General features: G+C 36.0%; 1 protein-coding gene across 1 annotated transcript; it reads right to left on the reverse strand.

The window, feature by feature from the left end:
• Positions 1–3,481: 3,481 nt before the first annotated feature.
• On the reverse strand, positions 3,482–15,115 carry LOC139121022 (protein FAM81A-like). The gene is made up of 5 exons (XM_070685606.1): positions 15,013–15,115; positions 12,279–12,572; positions 11,368–11,616; positions 7,421–7,663; positions 3,482–5,001 (listed from the first exon to the last, which is right to left on the reverse strand). The coding sequence occupies exons 2-5, from the start codon at positions 12,555–12,557 to the stop codon at positions 4,663–4,665; spliced, it is 1,110 nt and encodes a 369-aa protein (XP_070541707.1). The 5' UTR covers positions 12,558–12,572; positions 15,013–15,115; the 3' UTR covers positions 3,482–4,662.
• Between the last annotated feature and the right edge of the window lie 1,529 nt (positions 15,116–16,644).

Below are 16,644 nucleotides of genomic sequence, written 5' to 3' on the forward strand. Positions count from 1 at the left end.
TAATTTTGCTACGTGCTATACGTACGGCGCTAAACGAGTTTGGTGATACTATGGATGATAGAGTCGGCAGCTTGGCAGTCCATAGCGATTTTTTCAATGTAGCATAGAATAACAACCAAATTACTCGTCAACTTGACAGAAAAACGTGTGATGTATATTCGAATTATGAATAGAAATAAGTTTATGATATCGAATTAAGGACGATCGGTGCTTGGTGGTCTCCGTTTTTATAGTGAATCATTCCTGCCCTGCGTTCAGTGATTATCGAGAAGCGACATCGGACAATCTCGGTCCTGTGCACCTGTCAGTGACTTTCAAGAATATACACTTTACAAAGCAAAGTCTATCGCTCTAAACTAAATAACGAGAATAAAAAATATCGGGCATGACGTCTGTGGTTGAATTTCAAACTTCAAAACTTAATACGCATGGAAAGAACAAATGTCGCACTTGGTTGCAAAATATTCGCATCTTTGCGACAGTGATATTGGGGAAAGGGTGTCGGTCATCGTTTTCATTACCAGAAAATCGCAATGAAATGTTACCGTGGTAACACAGTGTGTTGGTAGACAAGTTGGCTACAGATTGGGACGTGATGATACGCTATCCAATCATACGATCTCGAAGTCGAAAGCAATTCACACTCAGAGTCAAAGCCGAAAAGACTAAAATATTATTGACTTATAATTTTACTTTTTTGCGCCAAGATGCGATTCGACTGTCGTGACAGCATTATTTTGAAGTTGATGTGCACGCCCCATCGTGCAACATATATAATAAATCAGGCGCAATCTCTATTGATTATATTATAATTTTTCAGGCGTAATCTCTAGATTCAGTTGGCGCAATGTTGCGTATTGCGCCACAGATTGCGCCAATTACTAAAAGCCAATTATGTACATTTAATTTTCCTAGAAGAGTGGAGACGTTGTGGAAAAACATAATGCAAAGTGGTCATACAATATATCTAAACCAAAATAATGAACAAATACAGATTGTGAATGAATGAATTAAACTTTATTTTCTGCAAACTCTACCATTATGTTTCTTATTTACATTATTTAAAACAAAAATATGGGTGACAAGAAAGGATTATTTTAAAATAAGTGCTTGGAAGAGTGAATTACAGAGGTGGTTCTGATTAAGAACATTTTCATACATTGCACATGTATTCTACTGTGGTTTTCTCAAACACGGGATTCACATCTTCTTTGTTGTAGCTTTAATTTTGTAAAGCAAGTATTGAAACATAGCCTTGCACAACATCAATCTTTTACTGGACTCTCTCATAGCCCCAAAGTCAGCTACAAGTTGTGACGTAGCCCTATTCTTCATTCTGCATGTGCGCCCTTAACAATTACTGCACTCAACATAACCTTAGATCACGGTCTGCTTTCCGTGAAGTTTCACAAATTTCAAACTTCCTTTGTAGGCTCATAAAGGTTACTGAGCTGGCTGAGTGAGGGCGCATGAGTGTAGACTGTAGACTAGAAGCTGCAGAATAACTATGAGGATGAATCCTTCAACTGTAACTACATATCATTATGAAATACCTTGAGATTCACTGCCAACAAATGAAATGTTCACATACATGGAGATTTTCCTTTTGTCACATTCATGTACATAAAACAGTGTGAAGTTGCACCATAGACAGTGGAGGGGGGAAGTCTTCCCCCCTCCACTGTCTATGGTTGCACATCTGCAGCAAAAAACTGTCAAGGCCTAAAGTGTTAGCAGCCTAAGTGCATTGCCATAGCTAGAAACATCACGTCCAGCCCAAGTGGCATTACCAAACTTCCCTATAAAATATTTAGATTGTTTCTAAATATATTCCAAATCCCATAGCTGCCACTTATTCCCATTTACCTAATATTCCCTGCCTACCAAAAATATCCATATTTATCAAAACAACCTAATAATCCAATAAGAAATACAGACTTGTCTAAAGGACAATGTATCGGAAGTGCCATTTAGCTAGAACAGCTCCATTGGCTGTACCTACTGATCTTGAGACGTAAGGCACCTCACATATAAAGTTAAACAATCTTGTCGAACGTCTGTCTAAATCTCAATTTGTACTCTCTGTATACCACATGAAATTCACTAATAAATGGATTTGATTGTTAGATAATAGTACTGTCAGTGCATGAAAAGTTATTTATGAATCAAATACATTATGTGTAAAACTGAACTGAAACCTGTTCCTAACGACTTCTTTCTGCTTAAGACAGACATTTCAAGTGGAAAGCTACAGGTTGAATAGAGTGACACCCTGGCACCAATGTGGTCTGGTCCAGACCCTTACACCCTCACACCAATTTGGTTTGGTCCAGACCCTTACACCCTTGCACCAATTTGGTTTGGTCCAGACCCTTACACCCTCACACCAATTTGGTTTGGTCCCGACCCTTACACCCTCACACCAATTTGGTTTGGTCCCAACCCTTACACCCTCACAACAATTTGGTTTGGTCCCAACCCTTACACCCTCACACCAATTTGGTTTGGTCCAGACCCTTACACCCTTGCACCAATTTGGTTTGGTCCAGACCCTTACACCCTCACACCAATTTGGTTTGGTCCCAACCCTTACACCCTCACAACAATTTGGTTTGGTCCCAACCCTTACACCCTCACACCAATTTGGTTTGGTCCAGACCCTTTCATATCAATGGTGATTGTAGATCTGTTAAAGGAAATTTGGGATGAACAGGTAAGGCTAAGAAAAACAATGTTTGTTTCTCATCCTTGACATATTTCAAAAATGATGAGGTGATGCAGGTTTTTTAACCTCTCAAATTGTTTTTTATTCTTCAATCAACAAGAATGCGCAAAAAACATGAAAACACCATAGGAATTCACGCAGAGATAAATGCACAGCAGTGTTGCTTTAGTATTTTTGTATAGCAACAGTTCTGCGGTTTGAATTTTAGTGCAGCAATGAAGGGTTTTCACAGCTTAATATAACAGTACATAATTATTTGCAGTTCTGTATGGAATGTTAGTGTCAGTTATTTTGTTTACAGTTATGTTTTATATAGCACTGTGTTATGAACTATCATCGTGTATATTTGCGTTTGGTTTTTTTATTTTATTTCCTCATGAGCAGAAAAAAAAGGTTGATGCGGTGGGTCTGAATTGACGCGCACGAGGATGAGAAACAAACTTTTATTTTTCTTGGTCTTAAGGTAACTCTCTGTCAAGGACACTAAAGTGTGCTTTCTCCAAAAGTGAGATTTCATTGAAATGAAATGTAGGTTTTTGAGATACCATTCATTAAGCAAATTTTAGTTCTTGTCACACACTGTACCACATTACTGTGAACAAGCCCTCTGTAGCCGTATCAACAAAGTTGTCATGACAATGAAAAGATGAATGTCATGGCAACACAAAGTAACTAAGTACAGCAGGCATCTCAGTGTGAAATGTTGGGCATGTATACTATGGATGTTATTGTATGGCAAAAATAGAAAAATAATACTGATTTCATATTGTACATTTATGATTAAAATAATAAACATCTGTTTGCCTTAAAAATACACATGCTTTCCTTGTCAATGTGAAGCAATCTTTTCAATTTTACACAAAAAGTACATATGGCATAATTATTTCATCAAAATGTACATAAAAATATACTATCTACAATTTATAAAGCTCCTTCAGTGAACTGAAACAATTAAATGAGTGGAGTTTCACTAAAGGTTTGATATGATTATGGTAATAATTCCAATTCTATGTACATCACGTTTATGCTCAGTCCTTTGTATTCTATGTACATATAGCTTGAATGACAATAGAACTGAGAAATATTTCTACCACCAACCCCTCTTCCTTTCTAATTTATCCTGAAAAGCTGTAGGATCAAACTGCAGAATGCGAGAGGATTAAACAGATTTCACAGATGCATACATTTGCATATATTCAAAACACCCACATTATAATATTTTTGAGATTACACATGGGAGTCCGCACAGATGCTACGCTATAATTGAACCATGCTGTCTGGAATTTTTAGTAGGATGTGTAAAAGACATGTATTTGAGTGTAAATTTTTGGAATATCAAATCACAATGATGCAAATATCACTTCACTGTTTCTCTATACAGTTGTGGTGTAAATGAAATTAAAGGTGAAAGAAATTGTTTCTATCGCAATGAATAAATACTTTTACTATTAAATAAAAATATTATTATAATTAGCTACATTATAAAATATACTAAAATATACTAAATTATAGGTAAAGTGAAATATGGTGTACAACTATATACCTATAAAAGGATAAAAATAGCATGATTTGGTTTAAAATGATCTTGTTGTTGCCATGGTCATTAGGTCAAAGGTCAAATATATGCTGACACTAATAATTAGGGTTTTGAGACCATGGGTACTTGCTTGACGGTAGGATCAGTATTTTTCTTTGTGATAGTGCATTTTGCAATGTTGACGGTACCGCAGATCAAACTCTTAACATCCTTGCTTCATGAAAAGAATATACTAATGGACGGAGTCAGACAACACAGCTATATCAGAGCAAAGAGTAAATGTCATGACAGATTTGTACATTTATACCTTTTGCTCTTGGTGTTGGCTGATCAGATTGTACAACTATGGATGGAATTTTGACAAACTTTTCACGATTCTTGGACAAACTCACTCTATAGTCTATATAAGGACAACCATTTTCTTGATGTCCCTGATTTCCTTTGTGAAATGTTCACTCATGAGTTTCCTTTTATTGTCCAGGATATCTTTGGTACTGCTGATGCTGTCATGTACATTTGCAAATCCTCGTCTATTCTCCAATCGCATTTTCTCCATCTCCTCGTGGATTTTGTTATCAAGGTATGCCTGTCTGGCTTCAAATTTTCCTTCCCAGTAATGTCGCAGCTCGGTCTCAGCTTTCTTGTAGCTCTCTCTATCCTTCTTGAGGAGATCTTCCATCAAATCCATTCGTTTTTCCAATCTCCGTATTCTTTCCATCACTCTGTCTTCAAATTGGTCCTGTTAGGATAACAAGGCAGTGTACATGAATTTAAACTTGCCAAATACCGGAAGCCGAACTTTAGGAACAGTATTATTATTGTGAGGAGGTTGATGAATTTGAAATGAAGTGTTCCAATGAGGATTCAATAGTCAACACTGAACAGATACGATTATAACTGTATTGTTTACACGGTGTTCTTTTGCTCTGGAGGGTTTTCAATCAGTGAAATAGGTCATTTTAACCCTTAACCTGCCAGACAGTATCACTTTCCCATCTGCCAAGTCAGTAAAAAAGCGGTATTGAGCCAAAACCATATGTATTTTTACCCACTTGGCTTGGTATGTTATAGCAGTTTTAGTCTGAAAAAATCATGTTTACAGTATCTCTGTCTTCAGGGACCTTCAAATCTTCAAGTCTCAATAAAGATGCACCATATGGGACATGTTTTGCTTTACTAGTTGTCACCAACTTGATCTGATGTTGTAATATGAACTTGGCAGGAAAAGGGTCAAAAGACTGACTTTTCAATCAGCAAAATAGGTGGGCACAGTAGCCAGATTAATAATATTTATTTGTACAGGCCACTTTTTACCTGATGTAAAAAATGTAATCAATGAAAAAATAGAAATTGTGTAACACGTACAAGTGCTTATCTAAGGGTCACTGTATGAACATGGGTGTAAAAACCCACTGCTATCTGCTTATCAATTGACAACACAAGAATTACTCGATAGGAATTTGAAGCAGTGATATAACTGTATATATGACTTCTCAGTAGCAACTTAAGCTAGAATGCCCCTTGGAGACTGATATTTTTACAGTGCTTTTTGGGTCAATCACTTGTGTGGGCTACTGCAATAAAGTTACTAAATTTAATTTTTTCCCATAGCGGTAACACGGAATGATGGCCATCTTAAATTTGAAATACAAATGTATTGGTGAATTTACGGCAATTTGTTGCCATAGTACCAAAATTTGCACAGTGAACCCGATATTTACTCTTGATTTTGAAAGAAAATAGATGAAAGTTCCCCGGGGAAAGTTTGAGCAAAAGTTTAAGACTTTTAATCTCAAGATGCATACAACCATAATAATTCTTAACCCTTTTTAAAAAGAATAACTTGCAAAGTTATAAATTCCTTTATATTGCTCAGGCAATGATGCATGTCAGCACATGGTGAAAGCCAATTTTCCTATTTTCATATTCTAATTTTCCCATGATATTAAAAGGCATATTTTTCTTTGTGGAACTGTATGCGCTAGAAAGACTGCCTAAATTCAACATCTTTTAGGGGGAAAGAACAAAAACAAAAGCAGCAAAATACAGCCCTTAAATGAGAGTACACATCAACAAGTTTTGCTCAGGGAAAAATAATAATTTGAAAGAAAGAATCCTCAATTCACCATCTTTTTAATGGAACACATTTACCTTCCTAGGAATGCAAAAATTGTCTTGTTATTCTATTCTTTCCCCTTTAATCCAAGGGCCAGTGGCTGTAATTTTTGGTGACTTTTCTGTGTTTTTTGTTAATATGTAACAGAGTGAATGAGTGCATTGTAAGGTACTGACACTGACTCCACATCATTATTCTCATCATTAATTGTGCACATTATGATGTAGAAGGGATGTCAATTATTTTCAGAAAATAACAACATATTTCAACAATTTAACTTGAAAATACCAAGCACTAAAGTTGATCAACAAAAAATCAGTTCAAACAGGCAAATTACATGGTTAGATTCATTTAGAGTTGGTCGGGAACAAACAATACCTGACACAAAACAAATAATTGTTATTGCTGCTGGCTGCGTTCTACGACTCAATTTTGAAGTTTCTATTGCATCAACCTTTGTAATTCCTCTGAGACTTAGCTTGTTTCAAAATGGCAGTACACGGCCATAACTGAATGCAGCATTTAAATGTGATCTAAAGTAATCATTTTGAACTAATGTAATCTGTGATAAAGTAGTCAAAATGGCCACCTCCATGTAAAGACTGAAAGTGTGTTCTTCTCAACCTCGTAGGTACATAGAGTCGATTCCACTTTATTCCAATTGCATTGTACACATGTTATCTAAAGTGCTTGTTTTGGCCTTTCTCGCTATTAATGTCAGCTATATTTTCTTGTTCTAGTCCCTCGGATCATACACAGTGTTAAGCACGTCAACTCATAGCATCAGTCTGTAATGTAAATAGCATGGTTGTTGTTGACAAGTGAATTGTTGTCTGGACTACAGTTCAAATGTCAATAGTATAATTGACACATATATAGGCTTTGTTGATAAGCTAGATGAAGGGTACTTCAACATACTTTGGGGAGTAAGACAAAATTTTCTGCATGTAAAACAGTGAAAAAATCATCACAAGTTAAAGCCATTGGCGTTTTAAGAATGCATCTATTTCTCTGCTGCATCAAATAACGGTCACTGACTAACCTGCTTAGCATCTCTCACAGTTTGAAGCATTTCAAGTTGATGTACAAACTGTCTTGCAAGCTTCTCCCTTTCAGTGTCATTGTGTGTTTTTGTCGCTGCAATAGTAGATTTCAGATCTTCCATATAGCCTTTTGTCTTGCTGTCCAACTTGGCAACTGCATTGCTGGATTCTCCTTCTACAGTTTTGATCTTTAAAGTGTTGTCAACAGACGTCCTGTCTATTCTGTCCGTTAGCTGTCCCATCTGGATGAGGTACAAGAGGTAATAAACAAATACCGGTAGTGTCATACATGTAGCACTGTGCTCCCATTTTGATCAGAATCAATCAATGTAGATTTGACCTCTATCAATATCAGGCAAACTTTGATGATTGTAAGATTTGTTAGTGAGCTTTGTGTCATTTTGTGATGACATCTTTCATATTTGTCAGCAGGTGATGTGCAAGTTGTGATAGCCAGATCACCTTCGTAGGATCCATGCCATCATGTTGGTTATAGTCATGGACAAATTGATCAAAACAGGGGAACACTTGGCATAATCCATGCAAGAACAGAATCACACAAAGAAAAACCCTGAAAACAAAAAAGGAACATGACAGCAGGTAAAAGAACAATCATGTCTTGATACTTGATAAAATTTTGTGAAAATTTCAAGATATGCCATTGTAAAACCACCGGTTTCTCCATGGCAACATGATGTGTTTCCTGATTCATGGATTCAACAGCAATATAAGGAGAAGAAATAACATTTACAAGTTTGTGAGGGAGATCCTAGTGCATCTGTAGAATAGTGGGACCAACACTCATATTGCTAACTACCTACTTTCTTGTGGTGCTCATAATAATAGTCAACAAGAAGTACAATTCTGATTTGCCCTAGAAAGACCTGCCAATCCTAGATATTTTTTGGTGTTTTCAAAACATTTCAATTAAATTCTCTCAATTTCACAATATTTTGTAAATCTCAGCCAATAACAAAAAAATAGTGACAACATCACTGTTCGCTCCCATATAGTTTTCAAAACAAGTCAACAATTGTATGAAACATGGACATACATATACAGACAGACTGACATACACAGACTGGCACAGAGTGATGACATTGACCCCAAGTGTGCCTTGGCCCATGGAGAGTGATAAAGATATAACAAACAGCTGAAAGTAATGATACAATAGTTAAGTATAGGCCTATACAGGCACTGAGAGTGAATATGTTACAGCAATTTGATGAGTTTCTTTTCCTTTTCTACTTCTGTGATAATCTTTAAGACAATCAATCTGCAAGGCAGTTTATGTATTGACAAATGTGTTATCTTTTACAAGCACACAGCAAACTGCTCTTGATTTTTTTCATTTACAATATTTGACATAGACTGAAATACATAACATGCAACCAATGTTTACACTTTGCCCATACACCAGATACATGGAGAAATTTCAACATACAATCATCAACTCAGAAACCCTACATGGAAAAGTAAACATTGTTTTCTTCCAGAACAGCTGGTGCATCCACATCTGGAACAACTTACAAACTTAACCAATTACACAAGGATGATGACACAAGAGATAAAGTTAAACTGTGGTGAACTTGACTATTCCTTTCAAATCCTTACCTAACTTGACATCTTAAACTAAAATACACTGCATGGTTAATTGCGCACAAAAATACATCGGGGTGGACCATTTGATAAGGGATGGTGTCTGGAAGATCGATGAGGTACATTATCTTTTCATCCAATCCATTGTACATTCTTTTTTCCCTACTCTCCCACCTTTTCTTTTTGTCAAACCTTCTCTGGCTGAATTTTTTATTGGCATTTGTTTGGAATTTTTTCAAAATCTGCCAGGATTTTTTTACTGCATTTCAACACCAAATACAGTTTACCATATCAATGCTTAGTAAATCACCACATTATATACTCTTAGTTCCAGTAGGTATAAAATTACCAACAAAAAAATCTTAAAAATACAAAATGAAAGATATCCCAGTAAAATTGACAGTTTTGCAAAGTTGCCCCAAAAATTCAAAATTCCGGATTTCAACTTAATTTCAATATATCTTATTAACAAAAACCCTAAGAACCGGTTTACTAAATATCAAAGCAATCAGACTGGTAAATTTTGAGAAACAAATTTTTTGACCAAAAATGAAAAAAAATTGCCTCCCAAAATACAAAATTGCAGATTTCATCCTAATTTAAAATATATCTAATTAACATAAACCCTAGGAACCTGTACACTAGATATCAAAGCTACCAGATCAGAAGTTTTAGGAGAAAAATTTTTGGCCAAAAGAGGCAAAAATTGCCCCAAAAATAAAAATAAAATTGCCAGTTTCAACATACCTTCAATATATTATATTGAGATTAATCTTAGATACCTGTATACCAAATATCAAAGCTATCAAATCAGTAGTTTTTGGATAAAAATTTTTTTATCAAAAATTGGGAAAATTGCCCCAAAATTACAAATATGACAATATCAATACAATTTGTACAAGCATGACTGAGGTCATCCTGAGGAACATGAATATTAAGTTTCATAGCAATCAGACGAGGGATTTCAGAGAACAAGATTTTTTTGACTAAAAAAGGAAAAAAATACCCTAAAAATACAAACATGCAAATTTCATCCCAATTTTTGCACACATAATTTAGAATACCTAAAGAAATATGCACACAAAGTTTCAACCAAACCTGACCAATTGCTTACTGAGTTTTAGTCATTTGCAGAATTTTCCTTTTTTTTCCCTCATTTGCATATTTTGGCACTGACATGCTCATTTGAACAAATTCACATCTCCACCCCTAGGTGCACCTGTACACCAAATACTAAGACAATAGGTGCTACGGTTTAGGAGTTTTTGATGTGGATGGACATACATATATACATACATACATACATACATACATACATACATACATACATATATACAAACAACATTTTTCCACCTTAAAGAATCATACATATGCATATATGGGAGCTAAAAACCCTCTGACCTGCCTACCCTAATTTTCTGAGGCATCATCCAATGTTACTGGAAACACAATTTTTTTTTATTTTGGTTATTTCTAGTTGGTTATTAAGATAAAGTTCCATTGCTATAGTCCATAGGCTGGCCCACTCTGCTGCAGTCTTTCCTTGATCTTTACTCTATCTAGTTTCCATGGCCTTTTCAGAATAGCGAGGCTTGGTCTAGCTATCTATAAGCAGAGTGCCTTTACAAGCAAATTTGATGCAGTGACTCATGATTGTTCTCTTTGACCAATGAAAATTTTACATAACTACATGTATTGGTGTAGAGCCGACTCAAAGAAATTTCATAAAAATCTTTATTGATTCAAAGAGCTCAGAAATCCCAACATACTGACTAGGAGTCACTTTGTGGTTCTATTAACCTTGACTGAACAAAGAAATATATTTTGAAAACAGCCAGTCAATAATAGAGTTGTCATGACTGGAAAACTGAAAATATCTATGTTGACAAGCTTTCGTATCAACAAGGTTTACTGCAGATAATTGGCAAGCCAGTGGCTTTAGGTTTGGTTTATCTACATTCTAGCTGATTGTGATGCAGTTTCTAGGCTGGGAACAGTTGCCAGGTATTAGTCGATTGGCCACACTGATCCCCTGTCTTACCAACAATATGGCATACCCTGGTTTATGTACCAACTCTAAGCAATTCCTTCTTTACATGAATAGCTCCCTCAATTACTGCCAATAAAACTGACTAAAATGAAACAAAATGTGACACGTAGGTAAAGGTAGCCTTGGAAAAATCACAAAGAATCTGAACTGTGCAAAACACTTTTGGTATCAATGCAACAATTCTTTTCATTTTGTTAGGCAGTACTTCTTTACTGATTGCAAACTGCTGGCAATTATTGACTAATGTAGTACATGTACAAATATCACTGATACAAATCTTTACATATTTAAACTCACCTTGCTGTCAAGCTTTCTAACAGCATTGAGAACAATTGTGTTGTTGTCCTGGAGTTGCCTGTTCAGCACAGCGATTGATTCATATACAGTTCTGAGATCTGCTGATAGTCTTGCTATAGATGCATCACAGCGTGCTACACGACCTCGCAGGTCAACCACACTGCCAACATGATGAAGCTCTAAGTTTTTAACAACACTCTGTGTGTTACCACCGACATTTCCACTAGCTTGAATTCGATCCTCTAATATCTGAGTGTAAAAAGTACAGATATTTGCTTGAGCTATCAATAACCTATTTCAATTTTCATTCAAAACTGAAAGAAACAAGAAACAACTAGCACAAATCATGACATTTTGAAGCTACTTAGTTTTCTATTGTAAAAATTCTATATATACTATGAAATGGTGTGATATGAAAGACACACCCACACACACCAAAATCAACTTGTTGACGGTAAGAATTGCCACTCTCTATACCGGTACCTATTGTAACGTTGTACCTCACTCAGCTTGTAAAATACGTTCAACATTTGATGAAGATTAACACTAGTTCTGTTCTGTTCTGTTATTGTCTGTATTTTTCTTTTGTAGACATCTTTTCACCTGATGAAATCCTACTTTTAGGATGAAACGTTGTGTCAACATTACCAATAAACAGAGTAAACAGAGAATATACAACCAGATGAGTAGACGTGTGTAAAGACATTCATCTGCTATTACCAAACCACACTACAAGTCAAGCAACACTGGGAGCTAGATGTATCTGAAGAGCTTTAGTTTACTTTTATATATATAGGCTGGACCTGTGTGTACAGTGAAGGTAAATTGGGAAACTTTTCTGACAAAAATCCCTAGTATAATATACTTCACTATTAATATCACACACACTTTCATTTGAATCACTGTCTCACCTCAATTTCCCTGCTAAGTCTTTTAACAACTAAAGTAATCGTGCGAATATGCTCTTGTAAAAGATCTCTTGCTTGTTTTTCACCCTGCCAAGTTCCATGAGTTAAATTCATAGAATCAATGATATCTTCTTTAATTTTAAAAGCTCTGTCTAACAAGGATTGTGTCGTCTTCTCCTGGTGCAAAAGTCTGTCTTCTATCACGTCCAGTCGTCGACTTGGTGGTCTGTCGTACGCGTCAAGACTTGGAAACCGTGGCGACACTCCTGCCATTGCTGTCATAACATGAAATAATGGCTGCAACGAGGGAAAATGACATGTACATATGAGCAAGTAAATTTAGATGTATAGTTTTGTGTTGGTAGATAAACATTCATCCAACATCATGTTTTATTAGGAGTGACATTGAGCATTGGCTCTTTTGCTTTAGATCTTTTTAATCATCTGATTGTTCCCATTGCGACCTATGGATGTGAAATTTGGGGGAATGAAATTGATGATAAGAGTAATTTCTTGAATGATGTTAGCTTTTCTTTTTAGAGATATTTACTAAGAGTTTCAAACATGCTTGTAAGGCAGGTATTGTAGGTGAACTTGGTAGATATCCTATCAAAATTGTCATAGTCAAGCGCATGTTAAAATATTGGCATAGTTTAGTTATCAGTGATGACTTTCTGTTACATTCAGCATATCTTTCTGCAAGATGTCATTCAAAGTGGTTTGGGTTCATTCAATACATACTAGATACTTATAGTGAGAGAAATGTTTGGTCAGCCATTTGTAACATAAATGTCACTGTTAAAACTGTCCAGAATAATTTAAGCAAGCATTATCAACTTTCTTGGTACAGTGATTTACACAATGATAATAAGACTCATGAGGGGAAATAATAAGCTCAGAACTTAAGGAGAATTTAAAACTAAGTTTGATTTGGATAATTACTGGATATCAAGAACTTCAACTGCAGAAAATTTGTCACATAACTTTGTATTTCTGATCACTATTTGCAAATAGAGTTAGGCAGAAGGTCAAAACCATACAGATTCTGTAAGTTTTGTAAAGTCTTCCGTCCAGGATGAATTTTACTATTTAATGAAGTGTCCGACATATAGTAGTGATAGAGAAATTCTCTTTACTTCAATAAAAGTTGTATACCCAATATTTGATAGTTTAAATGAAAGAGATAAGTTTTTGTACATTTTCGGTTCAGATGATACGCTGTCTCTCATGAAATATATTACAAACACTACACTCAGTGTGACAGTTTTCGGACAGGGTAGTGAATTTCGCTCAAAGCTGTTTCATAAATGATGAGCAGTACGAAATCTTATAACATACCCTTCGAAACTTTATTGTGTTTATCCTCAAACTGTTAACACGACGGAAGTGGTATTTAGGGGGTCAAAGTAGCCAAATTGTTGACCCCATGTTGAGTGCATATAGTAATCGGACTGCTATCGCAGTAATCGGACGTCGTATTTGGAATGTGGCTATAGGGGCTAAATATTGATATTTTGAAACTTCAAACCCCCGATTTTCAATTTCGATGTGTTTAGAAAACTGTTTGTAAAAATTTCGAGATAAATTAGTTACGTTTAATCCATGGACGACGCAACTATATTTCGACGTGTATAGCGCTTAGATATCGGACATGGGCTGTCTCTGTGTGTTGCGTTCGACACCTTGAATCGTACGGTGTGGTTAACTTCGCCAAGTTTGTAGCGCCCAAAATAGCTTCCACTGAAAAAATAACTATTCAAAACGGGACAGCAGTGTCACCTGACTTAAAGGTATACTGACACCTGTTCCCATTTTGCCACAGTTACCATGGAAAGAGAAAATCTAACCAATCACAGATTTTAAGCGGGTGGCCGCTTTTTAAAACAGCGCCCTCACATGGGCATTTTGAAAACCAAGGAAGCCCATTTGACCATATATGGGCATATCTAGATCACAGTGACTGTATACCTTTAATATGCGGTAACATGACTTGTAAAACGGCATCAATACGGAGCGAAGTGAGTACAACAAACAGCATGTCATTAAATGTCCGAAAACTGAGGTAGTCCGAAAACTGTCACAATGAGTGTATGTTTTCCCCAGCAGCTTCAGGTAAAACATTGACAACAATGTTTTATGCAGTGTTTAGTTTTGTTCATGCTATACTGCATTTTCCGAAGTGTGTTGTTGAGAAATAACATGTAAAGTGTTAAATTGATGTATTCATGGTCATATATTTAATCAACATAAATGGGGTTTGTTTGCTTTTTTGCACCACATTTCTTATTCCATGGTGAGATTACGTTCTAGTCTCTTCTGTATTTTATAGTTTCAAAATTCCTCCAGGACTGTGATTAGCACTTAAAATAATTCCCCGAGTTACTGAAAATCAAACAAATCACTGCAATTCACTACGAACAAGTTTATTGTGACGTTAGTAAAATCAATGTTAATCATTCAGTGTGTTGGCGTAGTAGTAGAACCTTCAACAGTTACGCAAGTTGGTATGTCCATTGAAAGCACCGTTATCAATATGTGTAGTTATGAACCTGGCTGGGTAACGACATGCGTATGCCACGAAACAACAACAAGGACACGCAAAGTACGATGCGATACGTGATCACCAAAGGTCGTAGCGCAAATCCCTCCTTCGCAAGGTTGTTTTACATGTAATTTAATAATACGTAGATCTATGAAATCGATTTGTGTGATACATACAATGCACATGAGAACTTACCTGATTCAAAGTGCAGAAATCAATGAGAAAGGTCTAAAATCCGTGCTTGGCAACTTACTGTATCAACAAAACATTCGCCATTTTGAACGCCGGGCGATTTGATCACGTGACTGACAGGTCACCGGTATGTACCTCCGCGTATAAAAAGTAGGATGCGATACCGAAGAAACTTTTTCGAAAGACTATGGTTAAATATATTCATATCGAAAATGATAGTTATTAACCTTTGCACAAATTTTGCAACAGCAAACCTTAAACTAATCTCACTTATAATACCGTATGAAAACTATGACATAGGCCTAATGTGCCTTTCGACGATTAAATTTGATGACCTCTAATTTTTTGGTAAATAAAGTAAATTTTCTATTTTTACAACCACACGACGACGGATACTTACCTCTGTTTTATTTATCTTATTAACCTTCCAAACACAATATAACCTGTGGACCATCAAGATTTTGAAAATCCGAATATCTGTGTCTCGATACAATTTTTTCGGATAACTGGATCCAAGATTAGGGCTATAGGCCTACTCATTATATCCGTCAATCGAACGTCGATCAATCCTAGCCTGCTCAGTGCAGTGCTCTGCCCTCCAACACAACTAACTCAATGCAATGTCTGTGTGATTAGCGGTATGCAAACAAAAATACCGATAAAACAAAGTTACACACACAAATAAATGTATGTACTTATTACTTATGTTACACATCAATGTTGTTAGGTGTGTACAACTTAAAACAAAAATAGATCTTATGCTTCTTTTGTGTGACCGTCAATGCCATGAATTTGAAGACACTGCAAAATCCTAACGCTTGGCCAGAAGGAGTATTAATCCGCAAGTTTTACAAGCCACGCAAACAGCTATGAATCTCGGCATCTCATCATATAATTGCCGATCTGTGAAAAACTCGATAAATGCAGTAAGGGAACTATGTGAAACCCATGACTTTTGTTTGCTTCAAGAGCACTGGTTGACCAACGATAACATTTCTTTACTCTCAGAGATTCAGCCAGACTTTGATTACTATGGTGAGTCACCAATTGACACAAGTGAAAAATAAATATTAATTGGTACCGGTAGACCGTATGGTGGTCTAGCATTTTTATGGCGTAAATCCATCAGTCATGCTGTTAAAGTTCGCTCATTCAAGACGACAGGATATTAGGCATTGAGCTTGATATTACTAATCGTAAGATGTTAATTCTGTGTGTTTATATGCCAACCTGTAGCAGTGAAAATCATGATGATTTTATGGCCTATTTAGGTAAAATACATTCCATTGTCCAATCTAGTGACTGTTTTAGCTATATGGTAATCGGAGATTGGAATGCAGATGCAAATTCCATCTTTGGTTCATCTTTACACAATTTTTGCAATGAATATAGTTACCGTATTTCGGATGAGATCCTTCTCGATGAAAGCTCATTTACCTATGTTAGCGACGTTCATGGCACTACGTCTTGGTTGGATCACTGTATCACAACTTATAGCGCTCATCAATGTATTAAATCCATGTCTGTTTTATATGACTTTATACTTTCTGATCATTTCCCTCTGAGCATAGTTTGTATAACTAGTATACTACCTTCATGCGAACCTAGCAATGGGTATAATGATAGAAGAGACAT

This window comes from Ptychodera flava, chromosome 21, assembly GCF_041260155.1.
Source record: "Ptychodera flava strain L36383 chromosome 21, AS_Pfla_20210202, whole genome shotgun sequence".
Classification (NCBI taxonomy): domain Eukaryota; kingdom Metazoa; phylum Hemichordata; class Enteropneusta; family Ptychoderidae; genus Ptychodera; species Ptychodera flava.

Excerpts from the sequence above, each read along its gene's own strand:
- LOC139121022 (XM_070685606.1), bottom strand. The coding sequence starts at position 12,557 with ATGACAGCAATGGCAGGAGTGTCGCCACGGTTTCCAAGTCTTGACGCG. Across the intron at positions 11,617-12,278 it reads GACTTAGCAGGGAAATTGAG|ATATTAGAGGATCGAATTCA; the intron begins GTGAGACAGTGA and ends TTTTACACTCAG. Across the intron at positions 5,002-7,420 it reads CTGTGAGAGATGCTAAGCAG|GACCAATTTGAAGACAGAGT; the intron begins GTTAGTCAGTGA and ends TTATCCTAACAG.